This window comes from Ciconia boyciana, chromosome 6 (assembly GCF_034638445.1).
Source record: "Ciconia boyciana chromosome 6, ASM3463844v1, whole genome shotgun sequence".
In the NCBI taxonomy this organism is placed as follows: domain Eukaryota; kingdom Metazoa; phylum Chordata; class Aves; order Ciconiiformes; family Ciconiidae; genus Ciconia; species Ciconia boyciana.
Window position 1 is genome coordinate 55,321,097 of NC_132939.1, and position 13,294 is coordinate 55,334,390.

At 35.4% G+C, this 13,294-nt stretch overlaps 1 protein-coding gene across 9 annotated transcripts in view; it reads right to left on the reverse strand.

Annotated features, from left to right (window-relative positions):
• Window positions 1–4,382: 4,382 nt before the first annotated feature.
• DICER1 (dicer 1, ribonuclease III) overlaps window positions 4,383–13,294 on the reverse strand; it is a 67,732-nt gene continuing 58,820 nt past the window's right edge. For all 9 annotated transcript variants that reach the window (XM_072863824.1, XM_072863823.1, XM_072863826.1 and 6 more), the window contains 5 exons: window positions 12,056–12,938; window positions 9,767–10,035; window positions 6,969–7,131; window positions 6,803–6,878; window positions 4,383–6,510 (listed from right to left, as the gene is read on the reverse strand). In XM_072863824.1, coding sequence (XP_072719925.1) covers window positions 6,345–6,510; window positions 6,803–6,878; window positions 6,969–7,131; window positions 9,767–10,035; window positions 12,056–12,938 — 1,557 coding nt within the window. In that variant the 3' untranslated portion in view covers window positions 4,383–6,344. The remainder of the gene's footprint in view (window positions 6,511–6,802; window positions 6,879–6,968; window positions 7,132–9,766; window positions 10,036–12,055; window positions 12,939–13,294) is intronic.

A 13,294-nucleotide genomic window follows, 5' to 3' on the forward strand; every position in this document is an offset into this window, starting at 1 on the left:
CGGTTTTCACTCAAATTCCTTTTTCTGTATGGTTTTACTTAAGAATAGCAGCTAACTAAATACATATCTTAGCTCTATTGATGCAATTATGAAACACATTTATTCTTATAATAAGATGAAAAACCAGTACCTGTAAACTCTTCTTCAGATAGACAGAGGTATTCTCTTTCCAATTCCTATAGAGTGGCCGCTGAGGTTTGTCAGGATGACAAATAGTAACTATCCTGAAAACTTGTGTCTTGATGTTATAGCTTTAGTAAAGTTAATTATTCCTCTTTTGAAGTCAAGTCTGATGTTCCTTCAGGGGGCAGGAAGAACCCAGTCGTTGCTGCATTCTGAGCAGCTTAAATTTAAAAAACTAAAAGGATCTCTATGCTATGCAGTTTCAACACCATTGCTAGGAAGCTGTACTCAAAACCTACAGTAAGTAGGCAATGTTCCCATACTGGCAAAAAATGCAGTCACCTGCCTTTGAAGCAGAACCTTTATTGATTTTACACTTTGACTTTCTGGAGAACTCTGGATGCTTCACATTACTACCCAGCAAGGGATGGACCACTTCCTTCGAGACTCAAGTTCAGACGGCCATCCCTCATCTCATTCATCCACAACAAACAGGAAGATAATGGCATCTTCAACTTTTTTTTTCAATTATTATTTTCAGGCCTATTTTCCTGTAGAAAATTTTGGGAAAGAAAGTTTTCTGATTTGACCCACTTGCTAGAACTTGGAGGGTGGAGGCTGTGTTGTCATCCCCTACTACAGCTTACTAGCTGACACACTGGAGCTTAAAGGGCCTTACCTACCAGTGCCATCAGTGTCAGGGTGGAACCCAGAGGGGGAAAAAAGAGCTGGGAAGCCACAGAAGATCCACAAGGTTCCTCAGGATTCTCAACTGAGAATTGCTTGCTTCATTATACCTGAGACAAGGAACAAACTGACACCATGGAAAGACTTGGGTGATTTGGCCCTCCTCCAAGTCCCAGAAGAAGGTACCACCATGCCTATCAGCAGTTCAGCAGGCTTTTCTCTATAACCCAAGACAAAATGTGTAGTAGAAGTCGCCCATTGCAGATGTCAAGAAACTGACTGCTGCACGGGGAAGTTTTCAAAAAGGAGGACTCCTGATCTCCTGATCTTTGATTGGCAGGTCTGTCTGGTCTCCGTAAAACAGAGACATGACACTGGTGTGCCAGTGAGAACACTCTATGAGGACACTTTCAATATTCAGGGTAAGTGAAATACTAATGGAACACAAATGGGAAAAATAATTACAATCAATGTTATTAATGTTGAGACTATTAGCTAATATGAACATGTTATTCTTAAAACATGTGCCGAATTGTGCAAACCTGTGTTACTGATCCCTTGTGCTCTGGGGCCTCCCAGCTCCAACAGAAATTTTGCAGGTATAATGGTCAACACAGAGATCAAATTGTAGCATGTACACCATCATCATTTTTAACCTGAGTGTCCCTTAAGAGGCTTCACAGAGCTATGAAGACAGTTCATCCATCAGAGGAAGGAGACAAGCAGACTTGTCTTTAACCAAGGTCAAGAAATAATGTTTTCACTAATTATTTTTTTTATTTAGACTGAGACTGAAAAGTAATTTTTTGTAAACTCTAGGAGATTTATGGAAAGATTAAGAGGAACTAAAAACAACAGCAAAAAGACAATACAAGGTGAACAGACCATAACTTTATTGGAGATATACTCAGCTACAATTATTACAAAAAACTATTAAAGGTAATTGTGATCCATAAGGTGCAGATTGCAAACTTCTGCAGCATGATTACAGTATGAATGAATTACATTTTATGTCCCTTAAAGACAGCTGCAGCATGTGATGGTAAATATTTTATTGTCCATCAAATTATATTTGTTATTCATTCTACTTGATTTTAACCATCTTTTCAGTCAAACTATTTACAATAAAAATGCCTGCAATTTCCAATTCTTGTTCACAAACATTTTTCTCTCCAACTTGCTGCTGCAGTAAATTCTGAGTGCATCTACAAAGCAATTATAGTAGTCTGTGGTTGCCATTCAAATAAAAGAGGGAAAAAACCCCAGGACTTTATTGAATAAAATTTATTTTTAAGAAATGTAGTTAGCTTTGACAGAAGTTAATTTTAACTGCTAGTGGAGTATACTACAATGACCTCTAGATATTTGCTAACATAATTCAGATTGAGTTACAGTTGATATTTAGATTACGTTTCATGGTCATGAACTGTAGTGTTTTAAGTTTTAAACCTAATACGAAAGTAAAGAAATTAACTTTAACTTCTTGAAGATTAGAGCAACTGGAAAAGGACCAATGTCAGTAATTAAGTACCAAAAATCAAAATCCTTCTCGCTTTACTCATGTAATAAATACAGAGATTTCCATGAGAATGTTTTTGTAGGGAACCCCACCCAAAACATACAAACCCAGAACACTGTCAGACAGAGGCAAGTGTAGTATCACAGCAGACCATGGTGCTATTTGTCATTTTCGGATTACGTCTGCTGCTGTTACTGGGGTACAAAGATTTCACCTTCTATACAGATAAATGCACGTAGCATAGTTATGTCATATGCAGTAACATAAAACCCACATTTTCCAGTTTATGGTTCTATATTTGCTTACAAGGAGGAAAACCCAAACTCTGCAATGTAATATAAGCACAGGACCTTCAGGTATGTAGAAGAACGCAGTTCCATTGATTAAAATGATACCACATCAATTTGCACTAGCTGAGGATCTGGCACCTCGTCCCTATGCCACCACTATATTCCTCCCCAGCACAGAAATTGGTTCTTGTCGAAGTTCTGTACTCTGCAGTCACAACATACTATTGTGTAATGAGACTTAAAAATAGTAGGCTTTTTTTCTGTACGGACTTTAGCAGCATCAAGCTGAACAAACACTTCAGAAGTCGCTACTGGGCACGCAATATTCAGACTGAGCAGAGATTTAGTTGAGGTTGACCAAATTACTAGGGGCTGTCTTCTCACAAAAACTACATTATACATGTAATATGTTCGTTTGTTCAGTGATAATTACTGGAGTGTCAGAGGTCATTCTAATTTTGATTACTTCACATAACAGTAAAATGATGTAGTAGAAAACAATAGCTTTAAAATACAATCAAGAGTTGTTACACATCTTTGTTGTATTTTTCCACATACAGTAAAAATGCCACAGACATTACAAATGACCTATTTAAGTTGTGCAAGTAAATGACACATTGCAGGCATTATAATTATCTTTTTCAAATTCAGTAAATCAGAACAGCAGCAAGGCCAAACCACATTTTTACTCTCTGTTAAGCATTTTTTCCTTGAAATGAGGTAAAGCATGGTACCAAGTGCAATGCTTATTTGTGCTACATGAACAGAACAGCGCAAAAAAAGCCATAAAAATAAAAACGCAGCATAGTTAGGAGGACTGTTTAAAGTACAGTATAACAGGACTTAGATAAAAAAACCAAGGTTCATGCCAACTAACCCCCACACTATTTATGATGAGCCTGTGTGGTTGCTTTTGAAGATGGGTTGCAACAGTCCACTTACACTTGTGCTTATAGCATGTCAAGTGATTTCTATCCCAACCTTCAAATGATCAGATTTAGGTCTTTAATAGCATACACTGTCCAATATCAAAATCATATCAACTGCAGGGTAAAAACACACAGATGTATAACATGGAAACTAATATGAATTTTCTATCTCAAAGGATAAAAAATATTTCAATGAGGTCACACTGGAAAAAATTACGGCATTTAAAACGCATTTAAAAACACAACAGCAGCAGAAACTACTTTATAGTCAGCCACTACACATTTCAGATTTCCAATTCATAGGCTTTATCTAGTAACAAAGTGATCATTAAACTATTCTGAAACACAGAGCAAGTTCAGTTAATTTTCTTTGCATCAAAACGCTCTGTAGCACTTTACCGTTAACAATTACCTGAAACCCCTGAGAATCTACAACCTTGTAACAATCAGTAAGAAATTTTAGGCGTTCAAAGACTAACTTAAATTTTAGTTTTTCATAATGCAGTTAAAACTACTTAAGACTTTCTAGATGGTCTGATTTTATCTGCTGATTGAAGTCTGGCCAGAAACACAGAATTGTTAACATTAGTGATCATGTATTTTCCTCTAAGAAATTTACTCCTACCATGAAGAAAGAGCTATAACTTAAATCGGTGACTTTTTTTTTTTTTAACAGCTAACTCATAGCAATTTACCTTTGAAAATTTAGACTGCCTGTTTTTACTGTTCCATCACATTTACATTTGTTTTATACACATCAAGACTTGCAGGTCTTATACTTCCCTGTTATATTTTCATGACTAAAGTACCAAACAAATGCTAGAATTTTTTATAAACTAATATTTTAATTATCTGTCTGACTACTATAACAATGCTGCTTTCAAATACAAGAATGGTCCTTTTTGCAGAATGAAAAATGACTGGGATAGAAAATACATGAACTTTTGAAAACTGTATTTCAGAAGAGCTTAATGTCTACCCCTTGTCACTAAGGCTTTTTTTTTTTTATTAAGAAAGCAAGAGCTGACAGTTTTTGTTTTGTTTTAGTGTGCATTTGTGAGGAAAGGAATAGGGTTTAAAAGCAGGAAATACAGTATTTATTTGTAATTTAATACATAAGACACAGCATCAAGTTCAAACTATTGTGCTGGAAAACGTTAAAACAACTTGCTCTGCTTTCTCAAACTTCAAGCATAATTAACAGGGCAAAATTGCAGCAAACCTCTACTGATATTGGTGGGAATACGAGACCCACAGCTTTTTTAAAAGGTAAATTAAGAGGTATTATAGTTACAGTGCAAAAAATTAAAATTTCAAGCATAATATATAAACATAGCACCAAAACAGAAAAACAACAATGCATGCAAAAAAAGAAGGAAAAGAAAAGAAAAAAAGAACTGAGGTATTTAAGTGAAGAGTGCCTACAAAAATCTAATTAAAGAAGTATAGGCAAAGCCTAAAAAATAAAAGTATGATTTCCCCCCCGCCCCAGTAGACCAAAACAGCAATGAGCTAGTTTCTCTAAATTAAGGACCTAAATCACAGATGTATCAAAAGTACGGCAGTTATATCTCAAACATCAACTTTCATGTTATTTAACAGCACAGCTTTGGTAGGTGAAATATGCATGCAACTCTGAAAAGTACAGTAAGAAATTTACGTGGAAATATCTCTAAGTGTAAAGGTGCTCTGTTTGTTAAATACGTAACCAATTGACTATAAAATCTGCAGCATATTTTAGGTGTGATATGTCTAAGGTTATTTTGTTAGAGTGACAGTTTGCACTGTGCAATTATTCATTACTGTTTCCAGTATTGGAACTATCTAGCTTGCAGGTTTGTGTAAAATTGGAATTTTAGCCAAAGACCATATTTTGTTTATGGTATTAAAAAAACTGTAGACTAACCACCTCCTCAGAATTGTTAAAAATAACCTAATTACATATATATGAATACAATTTCTATTATAATCCTGTAATAAGTCACAGCTATAGTAATGAGTTGTACTGTAAATATAGAGCTGTATCATTGTAAAATGCATAACAAAATGAAGGGAATGTAAAACAGTTTGTTCCAAAAAAGATCAGAAATTAAAGATTATTAATGAGGGTTTATTTATTTTTAAGGCAAGAACCTTTTTTTATGCAAGACTGTGTGGCATAAGGAAACTGAAGTTTCATTCTACCAGTATGCCAGCCATTTCAATTAAAATCTGTCCCTAACAAATAAGTGCAATAATGATTGGGAATGCCATCTTAATGTATAAAAGATGACACGGAGAGAGAAAAAAAAAAAGGAAAAAAAAAGGAGAATACTGGCACACTTATTCTTTCTTATACCAAATCATCCAGTACAGTTTATCAACTGCTTTATGACTGGCACTAGTGCACAGATTGAAGAATTTCAAGATTACTATATATAAATCTAGCAACTGCATTAGGCATAAGCTCCCTGGCCTTCTAACACTAAGCAAAGCTGTACTGACAATAAAAGTAAACGAAAAAGACCTGACAACAATTATTCTGAACACTTGCTAAATGTCATCATTAAAGCACTCTCGTGATTAAACAAAGCAGAAGTGAGGAAAGAAGACAAGATTGTGTTTGCGCAAAAAACTATAACTACAATTAGTTCCAAAATTTTATACATGTTAAATGTTTTTGTTACCTATTCCGTTATCAAACAAACTTTAAATTTTGTCTTCCAATTTGTTCCTCTCAACATCAACATTTTTAAAAATTTGCTTTATTTGTATGCGGTTTTTTTCCCCAAATTTTATTTATTTTTAAGAGGAGTCTCAGCTGTTTGGGACCTGAGGTTGATTTGCTTTGAGGCTTCGTAGTGCTCTTCTTGCAGCTGCAGATTTGGCAATCCTGTAGCTTCTGCCAACACCTTTAAACTTTCCCTTTCCTACAACTTCCACTGTTACTCTGACCTTTCCATCGTAAGTTCTTTCTGCAGGACTGTAAAAATATACACAAGAAGTACTTACTGCCTAGGCAAGTTAATGTGAAATAAGAGACCTACATTCTCTTTTCTACAGAAATTAAAGCAGTATAGTTAAGCAGAAATCACTACTTTTCTCAAAGTTATGCAAGGAAAAAGATAAAAATCAGTGAACATAATGATCATGCTAGCTGCTTAGTGCAAAAGAAATTAAAAGGAATTTGTGACATTTAAAAATCCTCAGTAGTTTATGAAGCACAGCTTAAAAACCCTTTATGGCAGTGTGTACCAAAGGAAGTGTATTCTTACCTAAATTTGGCTGTCTCTGGCTCCATCTCCAGCAGCTCTCGCACTGGGGAACGGGGCACATTAGCAGAAAATTTTTCTAGGGGGGGGGGGAGAGAGAAAAAAAAAAATTAGCTTTGTTCTCTTCATAGCAGATGGCACTTACTTTTTTTCTGAAAGCTGACAATACCTATTAATGGCCTCATCATTGGATAGTACACTTGCCAAACCATTTCCAAAGACATTCCACTATCCATATAAATGGCACCAGCAAGGGACTCAAATATATCCCCCATGGCCTTTGGTACTTCAATGTCTTCCTCTTTTTCTTCATCTTCTTCAGATCTTCTGAGCTGTTTGCAATTAAAAAAAGCCGGGGGGGGGGGGGGAGGGGGGGGGGAGAAGGGGAAGAGAAGAGAGAGAAACAATTGCTTCTTTTAAAATAAAACAAAAGATCTTCAGAAATGTAAGCTCTCTTACATCCTATCCTGAGCTCTTCCTTAAAGTTTTTCATTGACAACTTTCCACAGTGAAATTGTTCTTTTATTCCCCAATGAAACTCAGTTGCTGGATATATCATTTTTCAAATGTGAAAAAAAAAAAAAAAAAAAAAAACCAAACACCACTGCATACAGAGACCTTATATGCTTTGTGAATTCCTCCTGTAATAATTCTGCTGGATTTCACCATGGGTCTGTTTTTTCCAATAAGAAACAGACTTGGCTCTATCAGTTAATACTAGAAAGCTACTCATAACAAAGGAAGAGTTCATACATTAAACACCTCCTAGAAGGAGACTTTAAAATCTGTAAGTCCAATCTCTGGATGAAAGTTGGATGTACCTTTCCTTACCTCATTTACCCCAAAAGACAAGCATGAAACAAGCATTAGTAAAATAAGCCATTAATAACTGATAACCAGCAACATCAGACTGAACTAACAGGCACACTTAGGTATTTTTTAAATATAGCAGGCAGTGGTTTTATGCTTCTAATTTAAGACAATAGTCTATTCTCATTATTAAAACTAAACTTGCAGTATACCTTAAAGGTCTTGGGTTAACCTAATCCTTTACTAAAATACATATAAAGTACATTCACCTACGTTCAAACAAAGTAATCTGAAAACAAAGGTTTTGACCATTACTCTCCTCTGCCTAAAGAGAAGTAAGTTTCTGTTGGTCTTCTCCCCCAGCAGCTACCCTCTCACTCCATTTGGCCCCTATTTGGGGTTTAAAACCCGATTCAGTCCTCTTAAGAGCCACCGTAATACTTCATAAACTAGTCCCACCCAGTATTTCTACCTAAAATAAATCAAACAAGAAGTCAGACCTGATGTGTACACACTCCAAATGGGAATTTTGATGTTAAAAAACAAATTCAGCTGTTTTGAATAGTGTATTTCATACCAAGTGCAAACTGAAGCACTTTTGAGTTATTACTGGAATAACAGAAGGAGAGAGAAACTAAGAGCTATAAGGCAAGGGACAACAGATGTTTCAGGAGTGAGATTTGAAAAAAGAAAAGCAGATGACGTGGAGACACACATGGAAACCAGTCTAGCTGGCATGAACTGCAGAAACAAAGACTCTTGCATTAACTCTGATGAAATAAGAGTTTCAGTAATTCAGTGCCAGACCAAGATAGGGAGCAGGCGCAGGGAGAGTGAAACACGAATTTTATTTGAAACAGCTATCACACAATTTGGTTGCAACTTTGGTGGAAGTTTCTAGGCAATCTTTTTGCATACTAGCAAAAACTGAACAAAGCTAAAAATCACTACTATGAGCTCTTAAAATAAGTTTTAGCCTTTTCACTCATATTGTGAAGAAAACAAGCCGGATGATAGAGTTTGATCCTCTGATGTAAAATAATTTATATTATCTAAATTTCAGTGACAAATTTCTCATTGTTTTCTGAACCTTCCCATAAAACATATGGATTTCACTCTGCAACAGAGTGCAACGGCTGTAAAAACATATTTAACTGAAGTATTTTGATTCCCAAGCTTTTAAATTGTGTATCAGAAAGAAGAAATTATTAAGACAAAGATAACATGTTTATTTAGTGCTGGAGTATTCTCAGACAGAATATTTTCTAAAGAGATTGGTCAGTTTTTCAGAAGACAAACTATTAGGGATATCTATTGGATAACACTTTTAAAGAAAGGATAATGAGAAAGTCCATCTCTTCCAGGACTCCGATTAGCATTTGACTCACGAGGCCCTTGCTCTCTACATTTTCTGAGCAGCTTACCTAAATGAGTTAGTTTTAGTCCATTCTCCAGCAAACAGATGTTCATTATCATTAGCTTTCCTGCATAGCACAGATATGATCTGTGTTTGCAAGTCTCCAGTTAAACTATTTTTCAAGTAGCTTATTTGAAAGATGCACATAATGTTTCCCTGGCTAGCAGAGATAAAGCCTTTAGGAGCATGTCAAACACCCTCGAGTACAGTGCAATGACACCTGCTCCAGCAGAAATCATCAGATGAAAAACAGTGGAAATCTCTGTCAGTGTGCTACATTAAATAATCCCAGCATTGCGCCAAGGTAGTATTTTTCATGATGTTGCATGGATATATCCTATCCTGAGTCGGCATTATGTGACTGAGTAACTTCATCAAAATTTTATGGTATAGTAGTGCTTCCAATCTGTCAGTGAAGAAAGCAAGCTAACTGTTTCCCCCCACCACCACATTGTTCTAACAACAATACAAAAGCAAAATAGCAACCGAAATCAAGTATCACAGAAAAATCCAGAGGCAAACTAGTTTCAATTTAATTATTTTCTGAATGTTCTTATTGACTTTATACTTTCTGAAGACTGTATTTTACTCTGCTTATTGCATGCTTTATTACTGGGAGCCTGCTTCTATGGCTGCTGTGTGCGTAAAACTAAAACATTACAAAAATCCACATCACGCTAAGAAATCCAGTGACATGCTTCAAATCAGATACTTAACACCTTTCTTCTACTTCCACTAACCTCAGAATCCATTCCTTGCATTTCATTCTTTTCCATTTGAAACTGCACAAAGTCATCAATAACATGAAACAGTTCAGGAGAGACAGCTTTGAAGTACTTGTGGTAGTCATACTTTACAGCTAATGATGCAAAAATTGTATTATTGACTAGAGCAGATCGTAGGTCAGTAAGAACTCCTGGAGAGTGTTGCCGTGGGTCTTCATAAAGGTGCTTGGTTATGAGGTAGTCCAAAATTGCATCTCCCAGGAATTCTAAGCGCTGGTAACAATCTTGAAGTGTTGGAAACAGAAGAATGTACAACACCACAATTAAGTTTAACACACACATTCTTTCCAGGCCTTTCTGGATAGCAGGTTTGGTACGCTGCCATGTAAATTCCACAAACTAACCAATGCTCAGAGAAGACAATCTGTTTTTTAGAACAGGTATCTTTGTGTTTAAAGAGGTTGTTATTGAATTATTAAAAAAAAAATCAGAAAAAGCACAAGTTATATCTAATAATAAAGCCACTTTTGAACCCAATGTTAATTTGTCAGGCTTTTACTCTAGATCTTCACATTGTGCTGAGAAACATCAAAAAAGTAAAATCAAGAGATTCCACCAGCAGGCTGGTCTGAAAACAGTAACAAACGTCCAACAAGTCAATAAATAAATCAATGTATTAAAAGCAGGGGGAACATACAAGCTGAGATTTTTCATCTAATTTGCCACACATTTAGATTTCTCAAAAGGCATTGAACAAAGATTCCCATTCAGAATGGGTCTTTTAAACTGGAAACTAAAATTGCCACGTCTTTGCCGTTTGGAAAATTGACAGGGGATGCGGGAATGGAGAGCTATGGAGGTCTATTTTTAGAATATAAACAAAAGCAAAAAACCCTCTTGAAAGTAAACAGGGATAGGTGGGTAGAGAAGGAAGGAAGACAAAATTACTACACAAGTAACAGAATGAAATGGCTAGTACTAGGTTGCTTTTATAGCAGCTGAACCGAAGATGCTGTCAGATCTCAACTGCTAACTACTCCTTACAAGACAAAGTTACAGCTAACAGCAATTCGTAATTGTCTTGCTTGGTAAACAGAAACAGAACCAAAAGTTTTGGCTACCATCAACATAATTTCATCTAGAGACTAGGCCTCAAGGTTTCTGTTTGTTAGTGTATGTATATAAAAAGGAATCATCTACCTTCTATATGTTTTGTGAAATATTTGTAAAAAGTAAATACATATATATATTTTTATATATATGTGGGTAATATCATCTAGAATGAAAAACCAAAGGAGCATTTCAGTGTTTTGTCAGAACTCTTTCTCAATGTACTAACATTTCAAAATGACTTATTTCTTTAATTAAAGCAGAGCTTTCTTACTCCTTGGAATAAGGAACCAATTCACTATGGGGAAAAATTCAGACTGCTGACTGCACAGGAATTTGCCATTCACTTCAAACAGGGTTGGAATTTTACCATGGTTTGTTTTTAATTGCGTATTATCATAGGAAAATATTTAAAGTTTTAGAATGAACGAATACTAAATTAATTAGTGTAAGCAAGAGTAATTCAGGAAGATTACAGAAATACAAATTTGTACTGCTGTAAAATCTTTTATGAGATCATGTACAGAAACATTAAGCTTTTAACCTGAAATTAATATTTAGTATGATTTAGCCAATTGCTTCAAGCTTTGACTTTAAATATTTATGCAATAAAATGCCTATACTTAAATTAAACCTTCCAATTCACAACTTCAAGCGGAAGTCTCCATATTTTGCTATCCTATAGGCTCTTCGGTTAATAAAAATTATATAGTCTACTTTTAATCTTCAGAAGTACAGTCAAAGGGTAATATTCTTGGCATTAAATTATGGGACAAATTTGCTAAATATATTTGCAAAACATGACCACTACTTCTAGAAGTACACTGCAATTTTCCAGAGTTCTACAATAACTTATTTCAGCTAAGTGAGGATCTAATGTCAGTCATATACAACTAGTGATACAGAATCAGAGATGCAAAATACTGCTCTTTCCCAAAACTTGGTTAGACTTCAGTAAATCTTCTATCTGTATCAAGTCAAAAGATGAATAATCATTGAGATACAGCTTCAAAAAGTATCTTCCTCTAAATAAGGGGCAAGTATTCTTTTCTAAGATTTTGTATTCAGAGGCTACTGACTTCTTAAAGTACCACGTGATGTCTGAAAAAAGACTACGTATGGGAACACAACATATACTGCTTCTCTTACATTTACAATATGGGAAAAAACCCTAGTTTCTTTAAGACAACTTACCAGTAATGGTATTATAATGGTATGAGGCATGAGTAAATGCCTGAAGAAGATAAGCCTTGTTCTTAAAACTGTAGTTTATTTTCTTCTCAAAGTTTTCAAAACCAGAAATAAGGTGATTTAGGGTTTTTTCAGCATCTGGGTGATCAAACATACACCTCGGTGGAATCTTCAAACAGCCATACTCCAGGTCTTTATACAGAGAAGGCTCTGAATTAGCTACAGAGGCAGAAACAGAGTTTGGTGAAAGATTTTTCTGCTCACTGTTACAATTCTCTCTGGTAGCACACAAAGTGCCTTCCCAATCAGTCTTTTTAATTACAGGGAGCACCTTCAGCCCCAATGAACACAGGAAAAGCTGAGCAGCTCTTTCACCACAGCTGGTCAGATAGCAGCCCAACAGGGCTTCCACACAGTCTGCAATGCTTTTGTCAGCAATACACTGCTCTGTATGCAAGTCATAGGAGATAGACTGTTTTCCTGCATCAACACCACAGTTTTCTTCTGATGGATTCCAGAAGCCCACTACAAAATCATCCTCTTCAACAGCCTTGCTAGGATCCAGATAGCACATAGCATCCCAAGAGCTATAGTCAAAATCATCAAAATCTGATGAAAACTGAACATTACCCAGGGATGACTTTTTTGGTGCTTTCCATTCATAGTTTGAATCAGTGGTTGAAAAGTGTGAGAGAGAAATTTTCTTCACAAAAGCTCCTGATCCCATTAACATATTATCAATGAATTTGATATGCTCCTGATCATACTCCAGAAAATCATCTTCAAAGTCTGTTTCTTCCTTGGGTAACCTCCACATTAGGTCTTCATCCTCTTCATCATCATCATAATCATCAAGTTTACCATTAGCCAACAAGTTATCCTTTGTCTATGAAAGAACACAAAAAATATGGTACTGAAAAGGGAAACTAGAAACTTTTATTCCAGAACTGTCAGAAGAGTAAGATTTGAGTAGTGTCTGCTAATAATAAGACTGATTTTTTACATTCATGTTCCTAATTACATTATCCGATCAGATGTACAATAAAATCTCAATTAACACTAGCATTCTAAGACTAGAATAATTGTCTTGGAATACTAAACCTTTATTACTAACCTATAATAGTGTATGTTCTACATGTAAAACATGCTGCATTTCACAGGAAGTCGTGCTTATACTTGAATGTAATGCACATACAATTAATTTTAAAAACCACTAAACATTTACTTGCACACCAAAGTAAA